The sequence below is a fragment of the Bufo gargarizans genome, chromosome 3 (genome assembly GCF_014858855.1).
Source record: "Bufo gargarizans isolate SCDJY-AF-19 chromosome 3, ASM1485885v1, whole genome shotgun sequence".
NCBI lineage: Eukaryota > Metazoa > Chordata > Amphibia > Anura > Bufonidae > Bufo > Bufo gargarizans.
In genome coordinates this window covers 305261594-305273891 of record NC_058082.1, presented here as the reverse complement: position 1 = coordinate 305273891, position 12298 = coordinate 305261594, and the positions used below count along the sequence as shown (strand labels likewise).

The window sequence follows — 12298 nt, the reverse complement described above, 5'->3', positions numbered from 1 at the left end:
GTGGTAGGTCGTTTGGGCCCGAAATCAAAGACCTTTCCCTCCTTGAAGTCCTTAATGTCCCTATTGTATAATAGGTGTTTCTTTTCTTTTATGTAACACGTGAACCGTTCTATATTCTGCTGTAATGAGGTCTCCTTTTTAGCGAAATCAATATGATCGCCAAACTTCTTAGTTTGAGCTATGCTTTCTTTTAGCTCACTATCACTCTTAGTCAGCAGCTGTTTTTCCTCGTCAAGTAGTAACCTCATAAGGCGTAAGGAACCATCAATCGACTCTTGTTCCCACTTGGCGAGGAAATCACTGTTACGGACCCGGGCGGTAGGAAGAATGGGATTTCTCAATCCTCTTGGGACAATGTTATTTTTAATATATGTGTCCAAGGTTTGGACTTCCCACCAGCACCGTATGTAGTCCTTGTATACACGGGTCAGGTTTTTGAAGGAGGATGTAATGCTCACATATGCTGTCTGGGATGACAGTTCCTTTTCAGAGAAGACCTCTCTGGGGTCCCCTAACCAGCTCTCCTCTACAGAAATTCAATTTGTTCAACTGGGTTAAAGACCTTCACCTGTATGCACGTAAGCTCAAATGGAAAAAATTCTTCCTCACTCACGACACTCGTATGTGTCAGGAGTTGGGTATTAGGATGGAGGAGCTAGAAGATGTACAGCTACTTGCGGGTCTGTATGAGGAAGGTACCAGGGACATTGGTGATGGACCATTCACAGATTTACGACATCCTTCTAAGATGTTCCCCCCAATTAGTGACAATACCCCCATTGACACCTTTGTCACGGTTGTCACCCAGGACCTTCATAATTTGAAGGGCCAAACTGCAGGTCCTGACAACCTCAGTCCCCAGGAAAGAACAGCATTGGGAGGCTTAGAGGGTGATACCAACATAGTTATCAAGCCCTCAGATAAGGGGGGTAATATTGTCATTATGGATCAAGATGCGTATCGTGACATGTGCCTTACCATCCTACGAGATGTAACCACGTACAGACGTCTCCCATCGGACCCAACTTCTATTTTTAGTGAACAACTGTCCACACTCCTAAAGGCAGCGGCTAGGGAGAGACTTATAAGCAAGACCGAGTTTGAGTTTCTGTCACCCAAGTTCCCAATTCGTGCTGTGTTTTACAGCCTCCCCAAGCTGCACAAGCAGAGCATACCATTGAAAGGCAGACCCATCGTGTCGGGGGTTGGGAGCCTCACAGCTAACATTAGCACATATGTTGATGTGATCTTGAGGCCCTTTGTGGCATGTTTACCATCGTATGCCCGTGACACGATGGATGTTTTACAACGCCTTGAGGGTATTGTCTGTGAGGCAGACACGTGGCTGGCCAGTTTGGATGTGGAGGCTCTATACAGCTCTATTCCGCACGACAAAGGGTGTCAAGCTGTACGGACCTTCCTCCAACAGAGAGGTGCACATCTTATCCGCCACAACACCTTCGTGATGGACTTACTAGAATTTGTCCTTAATCACAATGTGTTCTTGTTTGACCGTCAGGTTTTCCACCAGCTCAGGGGAGTTGCGATGGGTAGTCCATGTGCCCCGACTTACGCAAACCTCTACCTGGGCTGGTGGGAAAAGGAGGTCGTGTTTGGCGATTCCATGGAACAGTACACGTCGTCGATATTAATCTGGATCAGGTATATCGACGACGTGTTTCTGCTATGGAAGGGGTCCAAGGACTGGTTTGCTAAATTTGTAGCTGAACTAAACAGTAACCAGTTGGGCCTATTTTTTACGTCCGATATACAGGAGAGGGCAATTACATTTCTGGATTTGACTGTCACTGTGTCATCAGACAGGAGAATCACGACCAACTTGTTCCGTAAGCAGACAGCTACAAACAGTCTGCTGAGGTGGGACAGTGGCCACCCCCTGGCCCTCAGACGCGGCATTCCTAAAGGCCAGTATCTGAGGGCTAGGAGGAATTGTTCCGAACTTCGGGATTTTAAGGTGGCTGCGAATGACCTGCGCTCACGGTTCACACGCAGGGGTTATCCCGATCATACACTTAGAAAGGCCTACCATCATTCGATGAGTGTGAGCCGTGATCACCTTTTGACACCTAAACAGAGGCCACCGGACTCACATCTCCCTAGAATCATAGCGACATATGATAAAGCAGAAACGCATATACGGGAGATCCTTCAGAAACATTGGCCTATCCTGCAATCGGACCCGGACATTGGTACACTAGTGTCAGATCGTCCTGCCATCACATACCGCCGCAGCTCTAATATTCGTGACCGCCTGGTTCACAGTACCTATCTACACCCCACATCTGATACCTGGCTCAGGAATACGCTTACTGGCACCTTCCCATGTGGGAAATGTGTCATCTGCAGTAACATCATGAGGGGGCCATATTTCGTGAGCCAGGTAACAAAGGAGAGATTTTGTATTAGATCTTTGATCAGATGTACATCAGTGGGAGTAGTATACCTTATCAACTGCGTGTGCGGTGTACAATATGTGGGCAAAACCAGACGTGAGCTGCGGAGACGTGTTGGCAAACACCTTTTGGATATTAAAAACAAGCGCGATACATCTGTTGCACGTCACGTCTGTGAGTTTCATGACGGCAATCCAGACGTGCTTCGCGTCCAGGGTATTGAACATGTCACTCCATCCATCCGTGGAGGTGACATTGATGTGTCACTGCTCCGCAAGGAGACGCAGTGGATTTTTAAGTTAGACACCACATACCCCAAGGGACTTAATGAGGCGTTGTCATTTGCATGTTTTATCTAGAACTCACAGGCATCATGGCTTAGCGCCCTTAGATTTCCTTCAGGTTATTTCTGTACACTATTTTCCATGTCACTTTATGAATAGGTATGTACTTTGCCAGATATTTTCACTTCAATATGTTGCTCATTCTGCTGCATACTGGGTATATATATATGGCTGCTCTTTTCCTCCTTTGACCCCTTTGAATACCCTGATCACCTCATTCTAGCGCTGTCACTTGCCTGTATGCGACCGCACTGTAAGTGTTCCCCTGATACAAAGCGAGCATAGCGATGCTCCTCCCCATGCTGGCATTATGCTGTAGAGAGCGACGGCATCGTCAGGGAGCGCATCACAGGATGCGTCTCTATCCCTGATTGGATGCTGGAGCCGGCACCCACCGGCATGGGGGCGAGTCTTAGATTATTTAGTCTCGGCGTGCGGCTGGCCACACATGGCCATCACAGTGCCGAGAGATGCACGTTACAGTGCAGTGCTTAGATTTTGACACATGATTTTAAGTGTAGCTCGCTCCTGATGAGACATGCGGTCACCCTAGCATGTTGAAACGCGTAGAGCGTAGCACTGGTGTCAGCTGTGTTCAGGGCAGAGGGCACACCACTACAGTGATATTATCACGAGTGCCGCTGCTTTAGCACAGTGTGTTGCACTTCGCTCAGCCCATAGGGGAGCAGTTCCTGGGCAAATCTGGCCTAATGGACTGTAAATACTAATATATGCAAGGATTAGTCTGCTAGTTTACACCATTAGCAGCTACAATAACATTGCATTTATATGGTACTCCCAGGCTGGGTGTTGCACTCATCATACCATATATATTGAGGCTGGATATCAATCAGTGTGCTTCAACACTGGATTCCTGCCACATATAAATTGGTGATTTTTTCAGGCGATCAGAGTTGTGGATGGTATATTACAGACCCCTCTCCACACTACTGATTCCTGTATGCCTGATTTTATCTATACCTACCCCTATTTTTCAATAAAATATTTATTATTTTTGTTATAACGTTCTGTCAGGCTGTGATTTGATATTTAGTAGTGAACGTATACCCCACACCATACTATTTTGTGTGCCCTCCTGTAGCTAAGCCTTATGATAAGACAGATCTTTGTACCATTTTAATTGTTTGTGGTTCTTGTGTTAGAATGTGGGCACTTACCACTTGGTAAATGTTAATAGTGTACCCAGACTGGGCCTTAGGATGTCGTAGTTACCCTGGGCGATATACAGTTTGGAGAAGATAGCGATTCTGACATGCTCTTGACCAAAATGTAATGATATTGTAACTACCAATGTTGCTAGTCTTGATCTTGAACTGTGATTTACAACTGTTGTTACTACACCATGTCTTCCATAATAATGGAAATTTTGTTAACAGAACAGTATCTTTTTTCGGTGGCTGCGCCCACCGCAAGTTATTTGTGCAATGTCATACTCTGCTAACCTTTATATGAAAATTCTCAATAAAAATGTTAAAAATAAAAAAACTAAGTTTTATACACTGACATGAAACCCCCACTTGATTGGATAATCCGCACCACCAGGGAGCCACACCAGATGGTAAATAGGAGAATCCAGCCCAGTGGAACAGAGGCTCAGTACAGATAAGAAATATTATTTATATTGTAAGGTTAAATCATGTTTCTGATTCAATCCCTTTGGTATACACGTTCCAAGTTTAAACATTCAATAAGTTTCCCCGCTGAAAAGTTTCTGTCTACGATCCCCCCCCCCTGATCGGTGTAATTTCTCTTTCAATACCCTGCACAGAAAACGCAGGGCTATCACCTTTGTGAACAGATGCAAAATGTAAAGTGGCTGCTGACACATTGCGAGTTGAAACATGCGGGATGTCACTTAAATGTTTCCGTATTCTAACTTTTAGCTGATTCGTAGTGCATTCCACAAATTTTATGTGGAGCTGGATTCTATTAGTTTTTTCGTATATATACCAATTCAGAGCAGTGTACAGTAATATAGTTTATAAAACAAAATGACAATAGGATAGCTCCCTTGCATATAGCTCGGCATGCTGTACCACTCAGCTGCTAGATATACTTAAAGGGGTTCTGCACCTTCATTTAAAGGGATTCTGTCACCTCCCCTAAGGCAAAAAACGATTTAAAACCAGCCATGCAGCACAGCTTACCTGGATTAGGCTGTGCTGTTCAATCTTGAAATCCGTCCAGCAGTTAGTTCAAAAAACGAGTTTGATCAATGAGGAAATGCGTCCTGAAGGTGCCCAGAGGGGCGTTTTTTTCTTCTGAGAGAGCCCAGTCCCGCCCCTTTTTCAGTGCCCAGCCCGCCTTCCTTTTACTTCCTAACTGCCGCCTCCAGCCTGCCACAGCCTCCCCTTCCTCTCCTCCCCCTCCCTCTTGCCGAACGAAGTCTCGCACAGGCGCAGTACCCACTGAGGGCTGCGCCTGTGCGATCATCAGGAGACTGAGGGCGGCAGCTTCATCTTCGTCACTGGGCATGCGCCGAGCCCAGTGACGTCCGATGCTCGCTCTTCCCTGCTGAGGGAAGAGCGAGCATCGGACGTCACTGGGCTCGGCGCATGCCCAGTGACGAAGATGAAGCTGCCGCCCTCAGTCTCCTGATGATCGCACAGGCGCAGCCCTCAGTGGGTACTGCGCCTGTGCGAGACTTCGTTCGGCAAGAGGGAGGGGGAGGAGAGGAAGGGGAGGCTGTGGCAGGCTGGAGGCGGCAGTTAGGAAGTAAAAGGAAGGCGGGCTGGGCACTGAAAAAGGGGCGGGACTGGGCTCTCTCAGAAGAAAAAAACGCCCCTCTGGGCACCTTCAGGACGCATTTCCTCATTGATCAAACTCGTTTTTTGAACTAACTGCTGGACGGATTTCAAGATTGAACAGCACAGCCTAATCCAGGTAAGCTGTGCTGCATGGCTGGTTTTAAATCGTTTTTTGCCTTAGGGGAGGTGACAGAATCCCTTTAACTGATGATCTATCCTCTGGATAGATCATCAGCTTCTGATCGGCGGGGGTCCGACACCCGGGACCCCTGCCGATCAGCTGTTTGAGAAGGCAGCGGCGCTCCAGCAGCGCCGCGGCCTTCTCGCTGTTTACCGCCGGGCCGCCCGCCCACTGACGTCATGACTTGTATCAACTAGAGTGGGCGCGGCTAAGCTCCATTCAAGTGAACAGAGCTTAGCCGCGCCCACTCTAGTTGATACAAGTCGTGCCGTCAGTGGGCGGGCGGCCCGGCGGTAAATAGTGAGAAGGCAGCGCCGCTGCCTTCTCAAACAGCTGATCGGCGGGGGTCCCGAGTGTCGGACCCCCGCCGATCAGAAGCTGATGATCTATCCAGAGGATCGATCATCAGTTAAATGAAGGTGCAGAACCCCTTTAATAATACATAGCCGGCTGTATATTTATCATATAATTCAATTTATTTCCTATACAATATACAAAAGGATCCCAGTGATTGTTGCAATAAAAACTAGCAAAATATACACATAAAATAATGAGACAATATATATAGTCACAGTCCCTCTATTATTGATTAGTGCGGAGCTGACACACTATTCCACATTTATTGACTACTGCAGCAAGTCTATCGGCTTTTGCTATTATCTTATTATGATATTTTCACTTTGTTCAATATGAGACTATTTGTGGCTGAGTTTGTAACAAGTAGGTGCTGTTACAGAGTCTTGCAATCATTACTCTTCAGATTAGATCCACACAACAGTATGCTGTAATTATTGAATGTCAATCGATATATTCAGCAAACAATTCAGTTGTTATATTTTCACATGTAGTTTATAGAGTTTCCTGCTTACCCGGAATCACTGTGTTCATTGATGGTTGATGCACATGTAACTTTAGTCAGGTGTAGACCACGCGTCTCACACCCCGCTTATTCGCATACCTTGTATGTGTGCTGGTGCCGGCAACTTCTCCTCTAGCGCAGTTGGCGGCTGTACAATGCTAGCTGCGTTCTTTCTCTGTGTGGCTAATTTCTTATGATAGATACTTGCGTTCCGTATATATTGCTGCGTTCTCAAATCACCAGACGCGTTTCGAAACCGCAAAGGTTTCTTCCTCAGTGGTTGGATATATAATGACATTATAAATCCAACCACTGAGGAAGAAACCCTTGCGGTTTTGAAACGTAAGACGAATACATGGAAGACGAATATCTACTAAAGAAATCAGCCACACAGGGAAAGAACACAGTCAGCGTTGTATGGCCGCTAACCCGCATGCTCTAGAGGAGAAGGTGCCGGCACCAGCGCAGATACAGAGTACGCAAACAAGCGGCGTGAAAGAGACAGAGTCTACACCTGTCTGAAGTAGCGTATGTATTAATCACCATCGAGTACAGCTTTTTCTGGTAAACTACATGTGAAGATGAAGACACTTATTAACTGAACTGTTTGCCGAATATATTGATTGGTGAAAGAATGTGAAAGACATCTAACAATCACAGCAAGGTGTGGTTTTAACTGAAACAGTGGCGATTACAAGACTTTGTAACAGAATCAACTTGTTGCGAATATGGCCACAAATAGGTTTATATCAAGTAAACTGAGAACATTATAGCAAGATATTTGCGAATTCCTATAGATTGGCTGCGAAAGTCAATAAACTTGGAATAGTGGGTGAACTCTGCACTAACCAATAATAGAGGGACCGTGACTATTTTTTGTCTCATCATTTATTATGTGTATATTTTTTTTATTTTTTATTGGAAAAATTATTGGGTCTACTTGTACAATAAATTAAATAAAAAGTGTTGCATAAATAGTATACAGCCGGCTATATATTTATTGAGTATATTCAGCAGCTAAGTGGTATAGCAAGCCGAGCTATATTCCAGGGAGCCATCTCAATGGTATTTATGTTTTTATAATGCACAGTGATGTACACCTAGATACACTTTCCCTGCAGGCCGGGAAATATACGATTAAGGCCTCATGCACACGACAGTATTTTTTAGCGGTCTGCAAAAACGGGTTCTGTTGTTCCCTGATCCGTGTCCGTTTTTGTTTCCGTGTGTCTTCCTTTATTTTTGGAGGATCACCAGACATGAAGGAAAGTAAAAAAAAAATCTAAGTCAAGTTTGCCATGCAAATGATAGGAAAAAAACGGACACGGATGACAATCTTGTGTGCCTCCGTGTTTTTTCACAGACCCATTGACTTGAATGGGACCGTGAACCGTTGTCTGTGAAAAAAATAGGACAGGTCATATTTTTTTCATGGACTGGGAACACGGATCACGGACACGGATGACAAACGGTGCATTAGCCGAGTTTTCCACTGACCCATTGAAAGTCAATGGGTCCGCAGAAAATCACGGAAAACGGAACAACGGATACGGGACACAACAACGGTCGTGTACATGAGGCCTTAGAGTGTGCTTTGTGACAAATTAATTTGGATTAAATGTAATGTATTTGAAGCTTCCAAATAATTTTTTTCTTAAACTTCATTTATTTCTAATCATAGATAATCAACAAAGTGCTTGAAAAACATCAAACTGTATGTATACACTCTAGAATGTAATATGCTAATACAGCATCTATGAACCGCTAGGTCTTCCAAAACCTGCCATATAATTCTCCTCACACGTACACAGACTTTGCTTAAAAAACATTCAAAACAGTTGTTTAGCAGGTTTTCAGAGACTTAGCTGTATATTAGACAGTTGCTTAGCAGGTTTTCCGAGACTTAGCTGTATAATAAACAGTTGCTTAGCAGGTTTCCAGAGTTAAAGCACACATCCTAAAGTGTATAAATACAGTATACAGATTATTGGGGTCATTTACCAAACTGGTGTAAAGTAGAACTAGCTTTCAGAGCTCCTTTGGAAAATGAAAGGTGGAATCTGGTTGGTTGCTATGGGCAACTACGCCGGTTCTGCTTTACACCTGTTTGATAAATGACCCCATCTGTGTTTTTAAAGCATCTTGTCATAATGTATTATTTTACCATATGATCTACAAAATGAAAGTTATGTTTTTTATTGGGCTGGTTAATGGGGGGTGTTTTATAAGAGGGGCTTTTTAACCATTTGAGCCAGTGTATACCTATAATCAGTAGCCCCCACCTGACCTTTATATGTCTAACATTTCACCTTATATTTGTTTAGGACTATAGGTTTATACTAAGTATTGGTAACATTTCTGTTTGTGTTATTTATAAAACAGATGAAAAGATTGATTTTCATAACTTAAACTGGCAGTTTTCATTTAAAGGTATTTTGTACATACAAAAATGTATTTTTGAAGCTTCCCAGTAATGAGGACACCTAACTTGGAAGAATAGCATAAAACACAAGTGCACTTTTACACTTATGCACAAATGTGTGGCTAAGGCTACTTTCACACTAGCGTTCGGGGCTCCGCTTGTGAGCTCCGTTTGAAGGGGCTCACAAGCGGACCCGAACGCTTCCGTCCAGCCCTAATGCATTCTGAGTGGACGCGGATCCACTCAGAATGCATCAGTCTGGCGGCGTTTGGCCTCCGCTCCGCTCAGCAGGCGGACACCTGAACGCTGCTTGCAGCGTTCGGGTGTCCGCCTGGCCGTGCGGAGGCGTGCGGATCCGTCCAGACTTACAATGTAAGTCAATGGGGACGGATCCGTTTGAAGATGACACACTATGGCTCAATCTTCAAACTGATCCGTCCACCATTGACTTTCAATGTAAAAGTCTGGACGGATCCGCTCAGGCTACTTTCACACTTAGAAAATTTTATACAATATAATGCAGACGGATCCGTTCTGAACGCTAGTGTGAAAGTAGCCTAAAAGAATTGATACACAAAAAATAGCTAAAACAATTTGTGTCAGATTCACTAATATTGTCAATTCACTGAAAAAATATACAAAACATCCTGCACAATATGATAGTAAATATACGGATGTGCATGGCTACATTTCTAAAGTGACACCCGCTGGAACAGCCTGTCGGAGTCCCCTGCCGCTTGTGTGAAACTAGCCTAAGTTGTTTAAAATCATGATTAAATCTGACTTTCACTAGGTATTTTTCACATAGCAATGAGTTGTGCACAACTAATGTAATAGGAGATAGGTGGGGTTACCTGTCTAGTTTAGAAAGCAGCACTGAAGATCTAGTACTCATTGTGTATGTATTGTCTGCCTGCCACTGACTGGTCATGGAACTAAGGTGAGTAGAGATGGAAGGGTTACTACTGACATTAAGGATATTGCTTAAGAACTTTATTTTAACTCAGTAATGCTGTGTGAATTTTAACCTTTATTATCGGGGCAATTTTCATAGTCATACGCAAATCAGTATAACTTTGTATTTGTTTCATATAGTCGTATGAACTTCACATGGTTTCTTTAGGGACCGAGATAGATAGATTAAATAGTCATGTTTATGCTTAGTGCAATTGCCTGTATTATGTATGTATACTCCTTTTCATATGTACAGCGCTATGGAATGAATGGCGCTTTAATAATAAATAATAATAATAATTTAGTTGTTGGTATATACAGTATTTATAGGTATTGTAGATATATACCAGCAACAAGCTTTTAAAAAGCACCCAGTTATAGACAGCCCCTCTAACCAGTCCAAGAAAACGTAACTTTTATTTAGTACATCATGACTAGCATTGAGGGAATTGAAGTTAACAAAGTGAAATTCGATCCCAATTTTTCAGGAAAAATTCGATTTGTAACAAGTCTGAATTTTTTTATGCTTTCATAGGAAGACTTTATACACACTTTAGGGAGAACATAGGGAGAGTGCAGGGACTTATTGAACAGTGTCCCCGTTGGTTAATAGATAAGCAATTATATTACACCTTGATGCACTAATTGGGGTTAAAAAGCGGTCTAATACTACTGCTATGGTGGTGTCCACATTGTTTTATGCATACATAATTCTATAATGCCTTGATTCTCTAATTGGGGTTAAAAAACGGTTTAATACTCCTGCAATAGGGGTGTCTATATTGTGCTATAGATAAGAAATTCTATAATGCCTTGATTATGTAATTGGGCTGAAAAAGAGCTGTATTTTTTCAATTATTTTGTTTTACACCTTATGTTACAGAGAAGTAATTCTATTAGACCTTAAATGTGTAATTGGGGCTAAAAAGTACTCAATTTTTTTTAGTTATTTTGTTTACCACCTTGTTTTATAGATAAGCAATTCCATTAGGCTTTGATTCTGTAATTAGTGTTAAAAAGTGGTCTAATGCAACTGCTATTGGGATGTCCACATTATAATAATTACTTTATTAATAAATAAGAATCCAGAGGAAAAAAATCAGTCTGGTGTGAAGTTGTTTGGGAGCAGCACCTATACAAGCAGACAAACAGCGTGAGTTTGTGAGCATTCGCATATTTGATTGCGTGTGTTTGTAATTAGGGTGTGACTTTAGATTACATGAGGGAGCATCTGTGAGAGCCTTCTAAATTATTAGTGCACATTGCTGAGTGGCTGTGCTTGACTTTATTGTACTATATACCAAGTCTATACCAACTCAGAGCAGTGTAGTATAGTTTATAAAACAAAATGACAATAGGATAGCTCCCTGGCATATAGCTCAGCATGCTGTACCACTCAGCTGCTAGAACAAACTGTATGTATACACTCTAGAATGTAACATCTAATATAGCATCTATGAACAGCTAGTTCTTCCAAAACCTGCCATATAATTCTCCTCACACGTACACCGACTTTGCTTAAAAAATATTCAAAACTGTTGTTTAGCAGGTTTTCAGAGACTTAGGGCTCTTTCACACGTGCGTTGTCCGGATCCGTTGTGTACTCCATTTGCCGGAATTACATGCCGGATCCGGAAAAACACAAGTGTACTGAAAGCATTTGAAGACGGATCAGTCTTCAAAATGCTTTCAGTGTTACTATGGCAGCCACGACGCTATTAAAGTCCTGGTTGCCATAGTAGTAGTGGGGAGCGGGGGAGCAGTATACTTACCGTCCGTGCGGCTCCCGGGGCGCTTCAGAGTGACGTCGGAGCGCCCCATGCGCATGGATGACGTGCCATGCGATCACGTCATCCATGCGCGTGGGGCGCCCTGATGTCACTCTGAAGCGCCCCGGGAGCCGCACGGACGGTAAGTATCCTGCTCCCCCACTCCCCACTACACTTTACCATGGCTGCCAGGACTTTAACGTCCTGGCAGCCATGGTAACCATTCAGAAAAAGCTAAACGTCGGATCCGGTAATGTGCCGAAACGACGTTTAGCTTAAGGCTCAATGGGCATTAATTCCGGATCCGGCCTTGCGGCAAGTGTTCAGGATTTTTGGCCGGAGCAAAAAGCGCAGCATGCTGCGGTATTTTCTCCGGCCAAAAAACGTTCCGGTCCGGAACTGAAGACATCCTGATTCATCCTGAACTGATTTCTCTCCATTCAGAATGCATTAGGATAAAACTGATCAGGATTCTTCCGGCATAGAGCCCCGACGACGGAACTCTATGCCGGAAAAGAACAAAGCAAGTGTGAAAGAGCCCTTAGCTGTATATTAAACAGTTGTTTAGCAGGTTTTCCAAGACTTAG

The 12298-nt window shown here is 43.6% G+C and overlaps 1 protein-coding gene across 1 annotated transcript in view; it reads left to right on the top strand.

Annotated features, from left to right (window-relative positions):
- The first annotated feature begins 472 nt into the window (after nucleotides 1-472).
- Nucleotides 473-12298, top strand: part of LOC122931557 (cytidine monophosphate-N-acetylneuraminic acid hydroxylase-like) — a 186363-nt gene continuing 174537 nt past the window's right edge. Inside the window, exon 1 of the mRNA XM_044285630.1 lies at nucleotides 473-1878. Within this exon, the coding sequence (XP_044141565.1) occupies nucleotides 473-1878 (1406 nt within the window). The remainder of the gene's footprint in view (nucleotides 1879-12298) is intronic.